Source organism: Drosophila simulans, chromosome 3R (assembly GCF_016746395.2).
Source record: "Drosophila simulans strain w501 chromosome 3R, Prin_Dsim_3.1, whole genome shotgun sequence".
NCBI lineage: Eukaryota > Metazoa > Arthropoda > Insecta > Diptera > Drosophilidae > Drosophila > Drosophila simulans.
Genome location: NC_052523.2, coordinates 25,177,616 through 25,191,045, shown reverse-complemented (window position 1 = coordinate 25,191,045; position 13,430 = coordinate 25,177,616). Strand labels below are relative to the sequence as shown.

Genomic DNA, 13,430 nt, shown 5'->3' with positions numbered 1-13,430 from the left:
TGGATTAGGCGGAGTTAGTTGTGCGGACTGCGAGATGCCGATATGCCCGCCAGGTATTCTTTAGATTACATGCAACTACTGCGAACGACGGCAGATGCTTTTGTTCGTCTTCCAGTTATGGACTCACTATCCTCGCTCATGTTGCCATCATTACCGACCATTACACGCTCCGGCTGCAGCTGGCAGATTCTTATTATTTAGCTATTTTTGGCTCGGATTATCCGGCGGTAATTAGCAGAACCTTTAGAGGTAATTGATTGATTACTGAATGATCTGACGGAGCGAAACAGGGGGAATTCGGTCTGCCAGGCGGATTAAGTAAGCCATAGATCAAGCAAACAATAATCACACCCAAGAATAACAAGGGCAGCGACACTCCCCGCACCCAGTGACCTTAAATCGTTTTCAGGCTTGAGTGCTCGCCCACTCAACACCCCATCAAAATGTATCAATGGAAGTTAGCTCTTTCCAGGAGGAAACAAAGTGGAACATCTCCAATTTCATCAATGAAAAGTGACACCAAGTTGACAATAATTGGATTATGAAACAAACTGTTGCTGCTCGAAAAGAACATTCGAGTACGATAAAAAAAAAGTAAAGAACTGGCACTGAAAGTCGGAAAACCAACCATTCATGCATATCAACATCATTTATAACAGCATGAGGACTCTACCTCTTGGGCAAATGCAAATGCCTCTGGGAAAGAACGGGTGGCTGGGGCAGTTCTGGCGCATTGGAAAGTGGTTTGGGCCATGGTAGTAGCTATTCACTTTCAAAGTCAGGCCACTCCAACCAGAAGCCACCCAGCAGCAGTGCCCGTTCCACATCCACTTCCTATCCCAACCCGTAATATGCAAAGTTTTCTTCAACATTGCACACAAAGTTAAGCTCCACTTTTGCTGGCCAACAACATTAAGGTCATTGTATCTCATACCCTCACTTGGAACTGGGTCAACTTCCATGCCAGTCGTCCCCCCTGTTCGTGCCGCTTTCGATTTTGTTGCAATTCGGACACTAACCCTTTCTCTCCTTGAGCACGCGATCGCAATTAACCGGCATTTAGTAACTCAGAACATTTTCTGCCCCCACAAAACTACATTTCTATGGATACACCAGGAATAGAAACGCAATTGCTGGCAGTGCTGACTTTTCAAAATAACTATCTTTTACTCATGAAATTAAACTACATTAGGATAGAACTTAACTTATGATCTATGCTGCTTATGTATCCTTCGGATGCCATCTACTGACTAGAATTTCTATTAGTAACATTCGTTTTCCTGTGCTTTCCCATCAACCTTCTTGCGCTGCCAAATGAATTTCGCGGCTTAAAAAGTCCATAACTGGCTTCAACGATCCGGACACTTGTGCAAATGTTTACCCGCTGAATTCACAATGAGGCATTCGAGGGAGTGAACCAAACCCGGTGCAGAACCCAAACGATTCGGATCCAAAAACCCAGCCGAGGGGCATGGAAATAACCAAGCGTAGCGGAAGGCGAAAAGCAAACTTGAATTCGGTTTTATCATAATAACTGGCGGCCGACATAATGCTCAAACATGCATTAAAATATGAATGTGTACTTGTGTGTGTAAACAGTGCGTTTCATTATTTTAAGGCTGTTGTTGCTAATCGAGGTGGTAAGCGGTAATTAATTGTACATTTTAGCATGGTTTATGGTGATATAAAAATCCGCAATATATTGGAATATAATAAAATTCCCATATCAAATGTGTGTTTCTAATTTATCCGACCAGACAACTCAGGATGTGTCATTAATGTGTGTATAAATGTACGCAATTATCTAAATACCCAAATATAAATTAAAATATATGTAGAATTCGACTACTTTTAGCTTGAAAATAACCAAATAACTAAATTAGATACACCGCATTTCCCCCAACGCTCTTTGCGGAGAAATGCATGAGCTGGCAGAACCCCAAGTTGAACATTCAAAGACCATTAACCCATTAACAGCCGGGGGATTCCCCGCTCCGCCCGTGGATCGGCCAATGTGAATGCGAATGTCAAGTGGCATTGTACCATGCTCAAATGCACAAATGCAAAATGCAGAGTGCACACATGAGCGATCCCCCGTTGAAACTGGATGACATGCAAAATGCATCCGCTGGAGTGCAGTAAGATGCCCGGGGCTTTCCCCTTCCACGCCCCGATTTCGATTTGGAGAGCTCGTCAGGCGGTAAAATTTTGTTAATAATGCAACTTGGCTGAGCATCGGAAATGCATGCTGATGTTTTGTGTGCGCGTGGATGGGGTGTTTGCACTTTTGGCCAAACTTTGTCAGCCGGGAAACATGTCGAGCCAATAAACTGGAGTCGCAACAGGGAAAAGGCTGTAATGACAACTGTTATTTTGTGTTCGATACAATGCAGACGTAATAATTCGTTAAAGGGATGAGAAGGTAAAATCTGCTAATCCCACTTGACAACCAGATTTTGTTTGGCGGCATATGTTTAGCAACCTTGGTGGTTGTTCTTTTGGAAAGCCGATTGTGCATATATCTGCATTCATTTGAATTAATCCTGCTTCACACTTCGTAATTGGGAATTTCATTACTTTTTTTTATTACATATGTATATATGGATGATTATATACATAGTTCATGGATTTTTTACGATAACAAGATCGTAGGAGCATAATTAAGAATTCTTTGAGATAGACTTTTGCATGTGCAATTATATTCCCGAATTTTTCCATTAATAACAAATAAATACACAATTCCCTGAGCTCTCTCTCTCTTTTCCTCTCGCTCGCTCTCTTTCTATCACTATCCTTTCTCACTCTTTTTCTCTAATGTAGAGAACTTGTGCGGTTGATTGCAACGTTGCCAGACTTCACAGGCAAACGTCGAAAATTAATTATGGCTCCCCAAACACACACACAAAACAACAAAAACAACAGCGAAGGAGGAGGGGGGATGGAAGTGGGCGGGGGTGAGAATGGAAATAAACAACATCCAACATATGCAGAGTGCAGACAGGACGACGACGATGAGAACGAGAATGAGCACGAGGATGAAACGGAAGTGGGGACGGACGTGTGTAGCAACCAGAAGGTTCAAAAGTTGGGAGTTTGCGCGGCAGCCGCAAAAAACCTGTACACAAATTATCTATAATAAAAATGCAAAACTTTCCACACGCACACAATACAGATGCATATGCATACACGAGCAAAAACAAATACATTGAAAAAAGGGTTGAAGAAGCAGCGACATGTCGAAAATCAAAAACTCTCGACTCTCCAGAGAGCCAAAAAACACGCACAGCAAGCAGCAATAACAACAAGCGGAGAAACAAACGGGATAAATGACAGATGAAACGCACGCGGAGAGGAAAGGACCTCTTGCATGTGTGCGCGAGTGTGTGTTTGTGTGTGTGTGCTCGTCCTGCGAACGAAGGTGAGCAACGAGTTCTGGTCTGGAATTGGGATTTAGTTTGGATTTGTGTTCCCACTGCCGGCTCCATTCCACCTTCATTGTTCGTCCTGTGCTGCAGATCAAACCGGAATAACCCCTAATGAAAACAGCACAGCACGGACAAGCAACAACAATTGTTACCGAATCGATTAGAGGGGGGTGAGTGGCCAACTCTCGCTCGGAAAACAACATTGGCGGTTGGGAAATTAGAGACGCAAAGTTGATTCAATTTTACACTTTATTATGATGCTTGGGGGTACACTTAAATGAAACTTTCCTGATAAATGATACATTAGAATTTGAAATATGAAATGTATTTTTAGTCCAGTTTAAAATTTGAAAGTTCCTAAACACCCATCCCTAATTTTACTGTGCACGTCCAACTGGCGGATAGCATTCGCATATCCGTCGCCGCCATATTAGACATTCGGGGGTCTGAAATAATTTATGCCCAGCCTGTGTCTGACCCCCTTTTGGCCACCATTCTGCTGAGTTCAGCCACTGGCAACCGGCAGTGGGGATTCCGGGCTGGGATGATACATGGACAGCATCGGAAATTGGTCGATTAGGCGGGGGAAATATTTCAAATGTTCTACAACAATGAACGACATGGAGCCGGCGACTTGCTGGGCAGTGTTGGTAAACGAAATTAAGGAGTGGAAGGAGTGTTGCCTACAATTGTGCGTTAGTTAAATCCCATTTCTTTCCTTCCATTAATTAGATATTTTGTGAAAATTATTATAGCAGTATATTTAAATACTTCATAACTATTAATTTTATCGATTTGAGCTAATAATATTTTGCCCCAAGAAATTCTCCACTCTTTCATGGCCTATTGTGTGCCGTCTGTTGAGAATTTTCCGTTTTCCCAAGGGAAATTGACTTTGCCACGAGACTTCATCTGCTGACTGGCCCCGCTCACATTCGCAGACGCATTCGCATTCCCATTGTTATTGGCGCTAATTCCGACGTGCTCCCAAAAACAATTTCCTGAGAGCGCACTCGCGATTGTCGACGTCGTCGTTTCCACATCGTCTTTTGGCCACTTCGACTCGCCCCGATTTTTTAATAGATAGATACACATCGCACAGCTACAGCCAGCGTCGCGATTAACCCCCAAAAAGAAGTGTCAACTTTTAACTCAACCGCCAAATGGCCAACCCCAAGGACTCGCCACATTTTCGGGAATAATTTGATTATCTTGCTGTCGAATTTTCCCAGTCCAAAAAGCTTATTTAACTATCAAAGCGAATATATAATAAGGAATAGTTGTTCTCCATAATTGTAAAGATGCATAACATATTCATAAGGTGGTGAAATGTGTTTTTTGTAGTTACAGAATAAGTTTCCCTTTCATAAATAAGTATAAATATATTATTATTCATGCAAAACGCTAGGAATATTCTTTGTTATTAATTTAGCTGGCAACCATCGTTATTAAACCCGCAAAAAAAGTGTCAACCTCCAGAAAAACACAGAAAGGAAAAGCCACAAGGATTCGTGTAATTTGCTGCTGCAAAAGTCTCGACGCTAGATGAGAAAACTTTACCAGCTTTTCGAGAAATCAAAGCAATTTCATTAGGGAAGAGCGTAGAAACCGAGAGTGCGAGTGGGCCAAAAGTACTGGGCGAGCGAGAGGGGAGTTAATAGCACGGTGCGTTGCTTTGGCAACTTTTGACAACTTTTTGCTGCTTCTTAGCGCGACGAGAAGGCGGTCGAGACCCTTTTGTGCGCCAAGATTAATGATGTGACTCGGGGCTGACGATGTTTGGCACTGGCGTCCTTCCATCGGCAGTCCGCCTGCTTTATGCTAATCAAATTTCCATTCGCCAGCATTGTTCTTGGCCCCGTTCGCCACTCGTAAGTCATTGCAGAAAAGCGAAAAAGCCAAGAGCAATTAGGCGCAACAAAGCAACAATTGCACTGATAGCAGCTCCAGTTCGCTGAGAAAGTGCTGGGATATCGTCGGGGGTGGAGGAAAGAAAGTGAGTAGCTTCGATGATAAGCAAAATGCCATTTATAACGAGTGTAATACCCCGAGCACGAGGAATCAGTTCTAGTTAAGCTCTTTAAGGCACGAGTACTAGCCCTTTTAGGCAAATACACGTACATAAATCTTCGAATACAAGTAACTCTAATGAGTCATCGTTAGAAACTCGAGCTGAGTTAGGATTTTTCATCATTATTTTGGTTAGGCAGATACCTTGAAAATAATAAATTTTCCTTATTAAATTATCCAACATCTACTATATATGCACTTGAAAAAGGCCATAAGTAACTGCTTATCAGTTAGTAAACCCCACATAAACATGTGCACATTACGAAATTTCGAATACAATCTGAGCAATAACCTTGATAAGGTTTCATTTTGTTTATTGATTAATAAATAATGCCGACCAAAGTTGTCGTCGCAATAATATTTAAACAATGTGAAAATTCAAATAAGCGTCGATTCTAATGGCGCCTAATGGCCCGGAAAATCGATTTCACCTTAAACAGAACTTAATGACTCTTTGTCACGCGTCAACGCGAAGAAGACAGCGCGAAAATCGAAGCAATAACAAAACAAATCGAATCAGATTGGCCGAAACGCCTCCGCCAAATGAATGCCAAGGGTGTATTCCCTCGATCCACTTTCTAAACAGGGTTTAAACCCAAATTCCAGAGCGTTATGCCCCCGGCCGTGTTAATAACAATCCATCAACCGGTAGATGGAAAACGTTTCCAGTGTAAACACTGCCAACACGTCTTTGTATAACCACAATCGTATCGCATGTAAACAGTGTAAATATCGATAACGTTCCGAGTACTGGGTGGAAATAGGGTCAGTGGAGATTAGGAAAAAAGCGGCAAGACACTGTAGTTAAAATTAATCGTTGTCACTTCTTTACAGCTATTCTTATTCTTTAACCAATTATGACAGCGACATTTCACAGAGAGAAATCCAGACTTTGACCATTCTTAATGCAAACTATCGTATTGTAATCACAAAAAAAAAATCAAGCTTTGTATTTTTGCCATAGTTTACTAGTTAAAATAAAGCAACAGGCTGATTACATTTAATTTAAGTGGAAACGGAAGTCGTTCGGGAATAACATAGATCATTATCGAGTTGGTTTAGCCCGACGCAAACCGGTTATCAACTGCAATTGGCAATCACGCGAAATTCTATACACCAATTAAGCATGGCTGTACAGTTGATTTTATTCTATGCCTTATTTATTTGGCTGTGGCTATAGTTTCTGGCAATACCCTGCAATTGTTGTAAATGCACTTGCCGTGGAATAGCCACGCTTATTCATTCAATTTGCTGGCACGTTTTGCATTACACACGACAACCCTGACCTACAAAGTGGCAAATAATAAAAAATCAAGCAAACGCGACTGCTGGCCCCTGTTTTTGTTGCCTTGCATCGAAAATTGTTTGTGCCGTTTGACTCTGGCGCTTGAGCAGAGTTTACATTGAATGTTATAAATAAATTAAAGGAACACAGCGTGGGAGTGTGTGTTAGCATGTGTATGTGACGGGTGGTGGTGGTAGTGTGTGTGTGTGTTTGTGGAGGGGCCGGACAGTCTGAGTTCCCAAGCGATGCACGGCTTGCATTCAACATTCATCGCTAATTGCAGCTGATAAGTGGTTAGCATTCCTCAACGCCAAGCAGCTACGTCTAAGCCCATTACTATTGTTGTTGTGTGCCAGCATTGCAGTGCAAATTGCAGCCCTAGGATTGGGGGAAATAGGTTCCTTTCCAACACTAAATCTAAAAGATACCATAAATATAATAACATAACATAATAGATCGATGGCTAATTAGCTTAATAGCTGGATTACAATAGTCTCATCCATGTACCATCTATCCTTTCTCATTTGCTGCTTAATGCATTTTCCAAAGCTTACTTTTTTACTTATTAAAAAGCACTTTACTTCCGATAAGTTCTTCAAACCAAACAGACCAAATTTCAAGCGTCTGGCTTTTGCCATGGAATTATTCGGCCATAATACTAATTGCCTTGGCAAAAACAAAACACAAACAAACCAAAGTTGGTGATTTTTGATCTGCTGCTTTCTTCCCGGACAACGCACACACATGCACAAACAGTGCATAAAGGCTATAGTTATATGAGGCACATTTACATCTGCTTAAGACAGTGACAGATACTTTCTCTTTTCCCCGCTCGAGTGTGATGAAACTCGGGTTAAAAATAGAATGGCGAGCGAGTGGAGAGCGGATGGCCGCCCCTTGCATTCATTTATAGTTTTCAGTGATTTGGCTTTTTGATGAAGACTCATAATTGCGCTGGTTTTTTTCACTGTACAATGGCCGAATTGTTGGAGTGTCGGAGGTGTTTACAAAGTTCAAGTGTTTGGGAGCAGCTGCGCAGCCAGCGTTTATTTTTAGCCCGAAAGAGCAGCGAGAGCGAAGTAGCGAGAAGAGCGGCGAAGAGAACGTGCGCAAGTGCATTTTTAAAATCAGAATCGGATGCTGCACGCTCTCGCTCATGCTCTCAGAAAGCGTGATTACGAGTTTGGTTTTTCTATTCGTAGTTTTTTTTGTGTGTTTTTGATTGGCATTTTCTCACCTGGTCGATCCAATGACTGTCTGCGACTCATTGGCAAAAGATTTGTGCTGCTCTTCTGTTGTGTGGTGTGTTTTTCAGGGGGGTTTTATAGACAATAACGTCGGCGAATGCAAATTATGCCAATTTTGATTGATTCATTGGGTAATTTGTTGCTGCTGGTTGTTGGTTCCTTTTGGCTCTTGCTTTTGCTTATTTCCTTTTGCCGCGCTGCTTCTTACTCAATTCTATACACTCAACACACACACACGCGAACATCTTTCGAATTTCATTTCACACGCGACTGTTGACTTTCTTTTTGCCCCCTCTCTCACTCTAACACGCTCTTTCTTTTTCTCACTCTCTGAGAACACGACAGATGTTGTTGTTGGGAGGCCTTTTTTTTTGATTTGATGTGTTGCTGCTTCTGCTTCTATTGCAATTTGTGACGTGCTGTTGTGATTTGTTTGTTGCTGGCTTGTTGTTTGAAACGCTTTTTCGACAACACACATATGGGGAGCACGCACACACTCACTCGCCAGCAGCCAGCACACACACACAAACACACACGCACGCACACACTCACGCTCGCGCGTCACGTCAATGAACGCAGCAGCACGTAGTTGTTGTTTTCGTCACTGATTCTCGCCTTCTAAACACATTTTGCTAGCTATTCGAAGCACTTTATCGGCAACTGCTCATCAGAGCCTTGTTTATTTACATTGCAGCACGGAGCTGGTGCACTTTCCGCGATTTTATGCGATTTTCTTTCGATTCGCACGGCCGTACAACGAGCGCCGCCGCCGCAAACAAAGGGAAATGGTGAATGCTAGAGCTGGAAGAGAAGCCGATGGTTAGTCGATACTATCGATGTATACAGATAACTGGCAGCATCGATGTTTGCCCCGCAACCATCGATTGTATTCACTTTAAAAATTATGGGTTTCAACCATAATTCAATGTTTATAAATACAACAGTCACTTTAATAAAATTTTAGAAAGCTCTTTGTGATTTAGAAAGATGTAAGCGCGTTGTTTACGATAAGTTATAAATACTAGGGTTGACACCTGTCTGCGAAAGACATTTCGAATGTAAATAAACATCAAGACGGCTATAACGTAACGAAATTTAATAGATAAATAACTTTATTTTACTAGTTTAACCAATAAGAACATAAAGAAAAACATACAAGTTAGCACACCAAAACAAAATATATTATTTTTAGAACACGAAATATTAAGCGATATTTTGAAATACGGAACTGAGTATTTCAGGCACATCTGACAGCCCTGAAACAATGCAGACCAGACATTAGGTCGGGGACGTGTGCTAGAGCGAGATGTCTGCTAGTACTGATATCGTCTCACTCGCGCACGAAGAGGTAGAGAAGAAAAAAACCAAAACGAACTGGGCAAACTAGCGAACTTCACAAAACCCTCGACAAGACACCTTTGTATTATTTTTTATTTCTCCTTGATCATTATTACCGCGGCTGGGCGAGGTATCCCTTAATGTTCGATTAATAACATTTCCGCAGATTTCCCGCACTTTTGCTGCACTCCGAACTGTTGTTTTATCGACTGCCCGAAATCGATTGGTCGATTGGGCGATAAGCCCTTCGGGCGAATTTTACCAACACTGGTCGATAGCCAACTATCGTATTGTATCGCCTAATTACAAAAAAATAAATATAAATGAAGTGAAGCGGACGCAGCAACAAAAACAAAGAGATTGCTACGATCAAAATGCTACGGGTAAGTGACCTGATCGACGATGAAAACGCATATAGAGTTCAGTGTGCACATATACCTTTATCTCCCTGTACGACAGGCAATCGGGAAACGGGACAGGGACATCTTCGAGGAAGTTTGGCCGGACAAAAGGCGAATAGTTTTAAAGCTACTGCGTCAGGATACAGTGTCACAGCGCGAATGGCAGGACTTATTCTTCGGCGTCCACTTCGTGTGCCTGTGGGACGAGAAGGGCGCGGCCAAGATCTACGACTGCCTGCAGCAGGACATCGTTGAGTTCATCGTCCAGGCCCAAAGCCAGGTGCAAGCGCAACGGGGCGAGCAGGCCCTTCTGGCCACCTACATTGTGGAGTGGCGCAAGTTCTTTACACAGTCCAACTACCTGCCGCTGCCCTTTCGCCAGCTGGAGCAGTCGCCCCAGGTGAAGCCCTCCTCCAGTGGCAGCAGCTCCTCCGCATCCGTCTCCGCCTCGGGAGCGAGTACGAGTGCCGCCGCGGCGGCAGCAGCCTCTTCCTGCAGCGGTCAGGCTGGAAAGTCTGGAGCCTCCACCTCAGCCGCAGCTGGAGCCTCCACTTCAGCCGCCGCTGCTGCAGCCTCCACATCCGCCTCCACAAGTTCAGCAGCGGCAGCTGCAGCTGCTTCCGGAAGTGGGAGCTCCAGCAGCAGCACCTCTGCCTCCAAGAAAAACCCCACGGAGGACAGTCCTGTACGAAAACTCATGCTGGACTCCTGGAACAAGCACATCTTCCACGACATCAAGCATCGTCTGCAGGAGTCGGCCATGAAGATTGTGCACGCCGAGCGCAACGGAGATGCCTATGATGCCCAGCTAGTGGTAGGCGTGCGCGAGAGCTATGTAAATCTCTCTTCGAATGCAGAGGACAAACTAGAGATCTACAGGGAGAATTTCGAGATGGCGTACCTTAAGGCCACTGCCGAGTTCTATCGCTTGAAATCCGCAGAGCAACAGCAGGAGAACGGAGTGCTGGCCTACATGAAATACGCTGACTCAAAGTTGCGTGAGGAGGAGGTCAGGGCCAAACGGTATCTGGAGCCCAGCAGCTTCAGTATACTTACTTACACGCTGGTCAATGTGCTCATAGTGGACCACCTCAACTCAATCATTGCCGAGTGTCCAGCTTTGATCAGGGACTATGAAACGGAGCGATTGAATCTCATGTTCCGCCTGATGGATCGAGTGATGCACGGCGTTGGCGTGGAGGCCATGATGGGTGACCTGCAGCGGCACATCATGTCTGCCGGACTGGCCGACATGCTGTCCGCTTCGGAGGTGATTACTCAGGATTCGGAAAAGTACGTTGAGCGGCTACTTGAGCTGTTCAACAAGTTCAGCGATCTGGTGCGCAACGCCTTTAACGACGATCCCCGATTCCTCACTGCCCGCGACATCGCATTTAAGACGGTAGTCAACGACACCAGCGTGTTCAAGATGGAGCTACCCACGAGTATCGCCAATCGGGGTGTAAAGTACACAGCGCCGGAGAGCAAATGCCCGGAACTACTGGCCAACTACTGCGACATGCTGCTGCGGCGAACGCCGCTCAGCAAACGCCTCACCAGCGAACAGATCGACGCCCGTCTGCGCGATGTCCTCTTGGTCCTGAAGTACGTCAACAACAAGGACGTTTTTATGCGCTATCACAAAGTTCATTTGACGAGGCGGTAAGTTGACTGCATAATGCTTCAAAAGAACGATTACATACATGTGTTCCTCCAATTACAGCTTGATTTTGGGCACCAGTGCGGATAGCGAGAAGGAGGAGGACATCGTCGAGTGGCTGCGGGAGGTGGGCATGCCGGCGGACTACGTGAATCGGCTGGCGCGCATGTTCCAGGACATAAAGGTAGGTTCTACCAGACTGATGTTCGGAGCAGGTTTATTCATTATGCCCTTTCGTATACAGGTCAGCGAGGACTTAAATACTCAATTCCGCACCTCGATAAGTCGGCACGATGCTATCAACATTAAAATACTCAACGCGGGTGCCTGGGCCCGCTGTTCGGAGCGAGTTTCGGTCTCACTGCCCATCGAGCTCGAGGACTATATCCCTGATGTGGAGGAGTTTTACAAGAAGAAGCATTCCGGCCGTAAGCTGCAGTGGTACCATCACATGAGCAATGGCACTATCACCTTTGTGAATAACTTCGGGCGCTACGATCTGGATGTGACCACTTTCCAAATGGCCGTCTTGTTTGCCTGGAATCAGCGTCAGCATGACAAAATTTCCTACGAGAATCTCCGCCTGGCCACAGAACTACCAGGTTAGGATTACGTGCACATTTACTTTACGCTTTGATGTTAATTGTTTGTGTACTTTTAAGATCCCGAACTGAGGCGAACGTTGTGGTCGCTGGTAGCGTTCCCCAAGATAAAGAAACAGATCCTGCTCATGGAACCGGCGGCCATCAGTTCGCCCAAGGACTTTGCCGAGAACACAATGTTCTATATAAATCAGGAGTTTGCTATTGTCAAGAATGGCAAGTCGCAGCGTCGTGGAAAGGTTATTACGCATATTAGCTATCTAATAGATAATCCATAACCATAGTTCTCTCCCGCAGCTGAATCTCATCGGGCGCCTGCAATTGAGCACCGAGCGCTCGCAGCAGGAGGACAATCAGTCCATTGTGCAACTGCGCATTCTGCGCACACAAGAGGCCATTATCAAAATCATGAAAGTGCGCAAACGGATGAACAACGCAGCGCTGCAGGTTTGTTGCTCGATAGCTAGTTGTGCCTTGAAAGGCAAGGGATTTAAAACATCATTCTTTCACAGGGTGAACTCATCGATATATTGAAGAACATGTTCCTGCCGTCCAAGAAGATGATCAAGGAGCAGCTGGAGTGGCTGATCGAGAACAAGTATATGAGACGGGACGACGATGATATCAACATGTTCATTTACGTGGCCTAAGCTAAGCAGCTGCTCGTGATCCCGGCTCTAGTCTCAGTCCCGTCTATGCAGTCATTCCCATTTCCATTCCCTCACACGCTACTCCAAAAACTATTGCTGCTGCGATTTTAATCTCAACGCCGACGTGCTCAAAGCACGCGCCCTTTCTCTGTCTACGGAATTGGATAATTGTATTATATGGAAACGTGATTCGCTACTGACATTGCGCCCTCAGAGCATTTAAAAGACCCACACTGCAATCGGCAGCCGTTTTCTCGTGTCCACGTCCTGTATTTGTGAAACTTTGTATTTTTATATTGGCCCACTGGCTGCTCTGCGTAGCTCTAGGTATTATGTTTTGTGCGCTACTTGCACCCTGGAAATTCCGAGCCCACGCCCACGCCCTGCCCCCGAGTAATATCGATCGATAGCGTTAATCTAATCAACCTGCTGTTTTCTATGTGTGTAGTTATCCCTTGTTTGTTTCCGTTGCCTGGTCTTCTGTTGATTCTTGGGTATTTTGCAATGTTCCACGTGAGACTCACAATCCTCCTGAAGATTGATGGGGAAGCCAATTCTTCGTCTCCGGTCGCTCCCAGCATGGAATGCCTAATCACACACAAACACTCACTCACACGGGATCGCAAAACTATAACTAAAATAGCAATACTTTATGTTTAAGTTAATGAATAAATTTGGTTCTACACATAATGAAAGCGAATCTATTGCAGTTTTATTCTCAACTGGTTACTGCAACTGAAGTGCGAATAAAA

The 13,430-nt window shown here is 44.4% G+C and overlaps 2 protein-coding genes across 2 annotated transcripts in view; one reads left to right on the top strand and one right to left on the bottom strand.

Annotated features, from left to right (window-relative positions):
* LOC6730004 overlaps window positions 1–9,602 on the bottom strand; it is a 45,239-nt gene extending 35,637 nt beyond the window's left edge. The window contains exons 1-2 of the mRNA XM_039295434.2: window positions 9,482–9,602; window positions 8,018–8,828 (exon numbers count right to left, since the gene is read on the bottom strand). Of these exons, the coding sequence (XP_039151368.1) occupies window positions 8,018–8,048 (31 nt within the window). The 5' untranslated portion in view covers window positions 8,049–8,828; window positions 9,482–9,602. The remainder of the gene's footprint in view (window positions 1–8,017; window positions 8,829–9,481) is intronic.
* LOC6730002 (cullin-5) lies at window positions 9,594–13,378 on the top strand. The gene is made up of 7 exons (XM_016174509.3): window positions 9,594–9,748; window positions 9,825–11,428; window positions 11,490–11,610; window positions 11,671–12,028; window positions 12,089–12,267; window positions 12,326–12,475; window positions 12,541–13,378. The coding sequence occupies exons 1-7, from the start codon at window positions 9,740–9,742 to the stop codon at window positions 12,676–12,678; spliced, it is 2,559 nt and encodes an 852-aa protein (XP_016036768.1). The 5' UTR covers window positions 9,594–9,739; the 3' UTR covers window positions 12,679–13,378.
* The last annotated feature ends 52 nt before the right edge of the window (window positions 13,379–13,430 follow it).

Bases quoted from the DNA above. Each gene is read 5' to 3' on its own strand.
- LOC6730002 (XM_016174509.3), top strand. The intron at 11,429-11,489 runs GTAAGTTGACTG...CTCCAATTACAG, and splicing joins AAAGTTCATTTGACGAGGCG to CTTGATTTTGGGCACCAGTG. The intron at 11,611-11,670 runs GTAGGTTCTACC...TTTCGTATACAG, and splicing joins GCATGTTCCAGGACATAAAG to GTCAGCGAGGACTTAAATAC.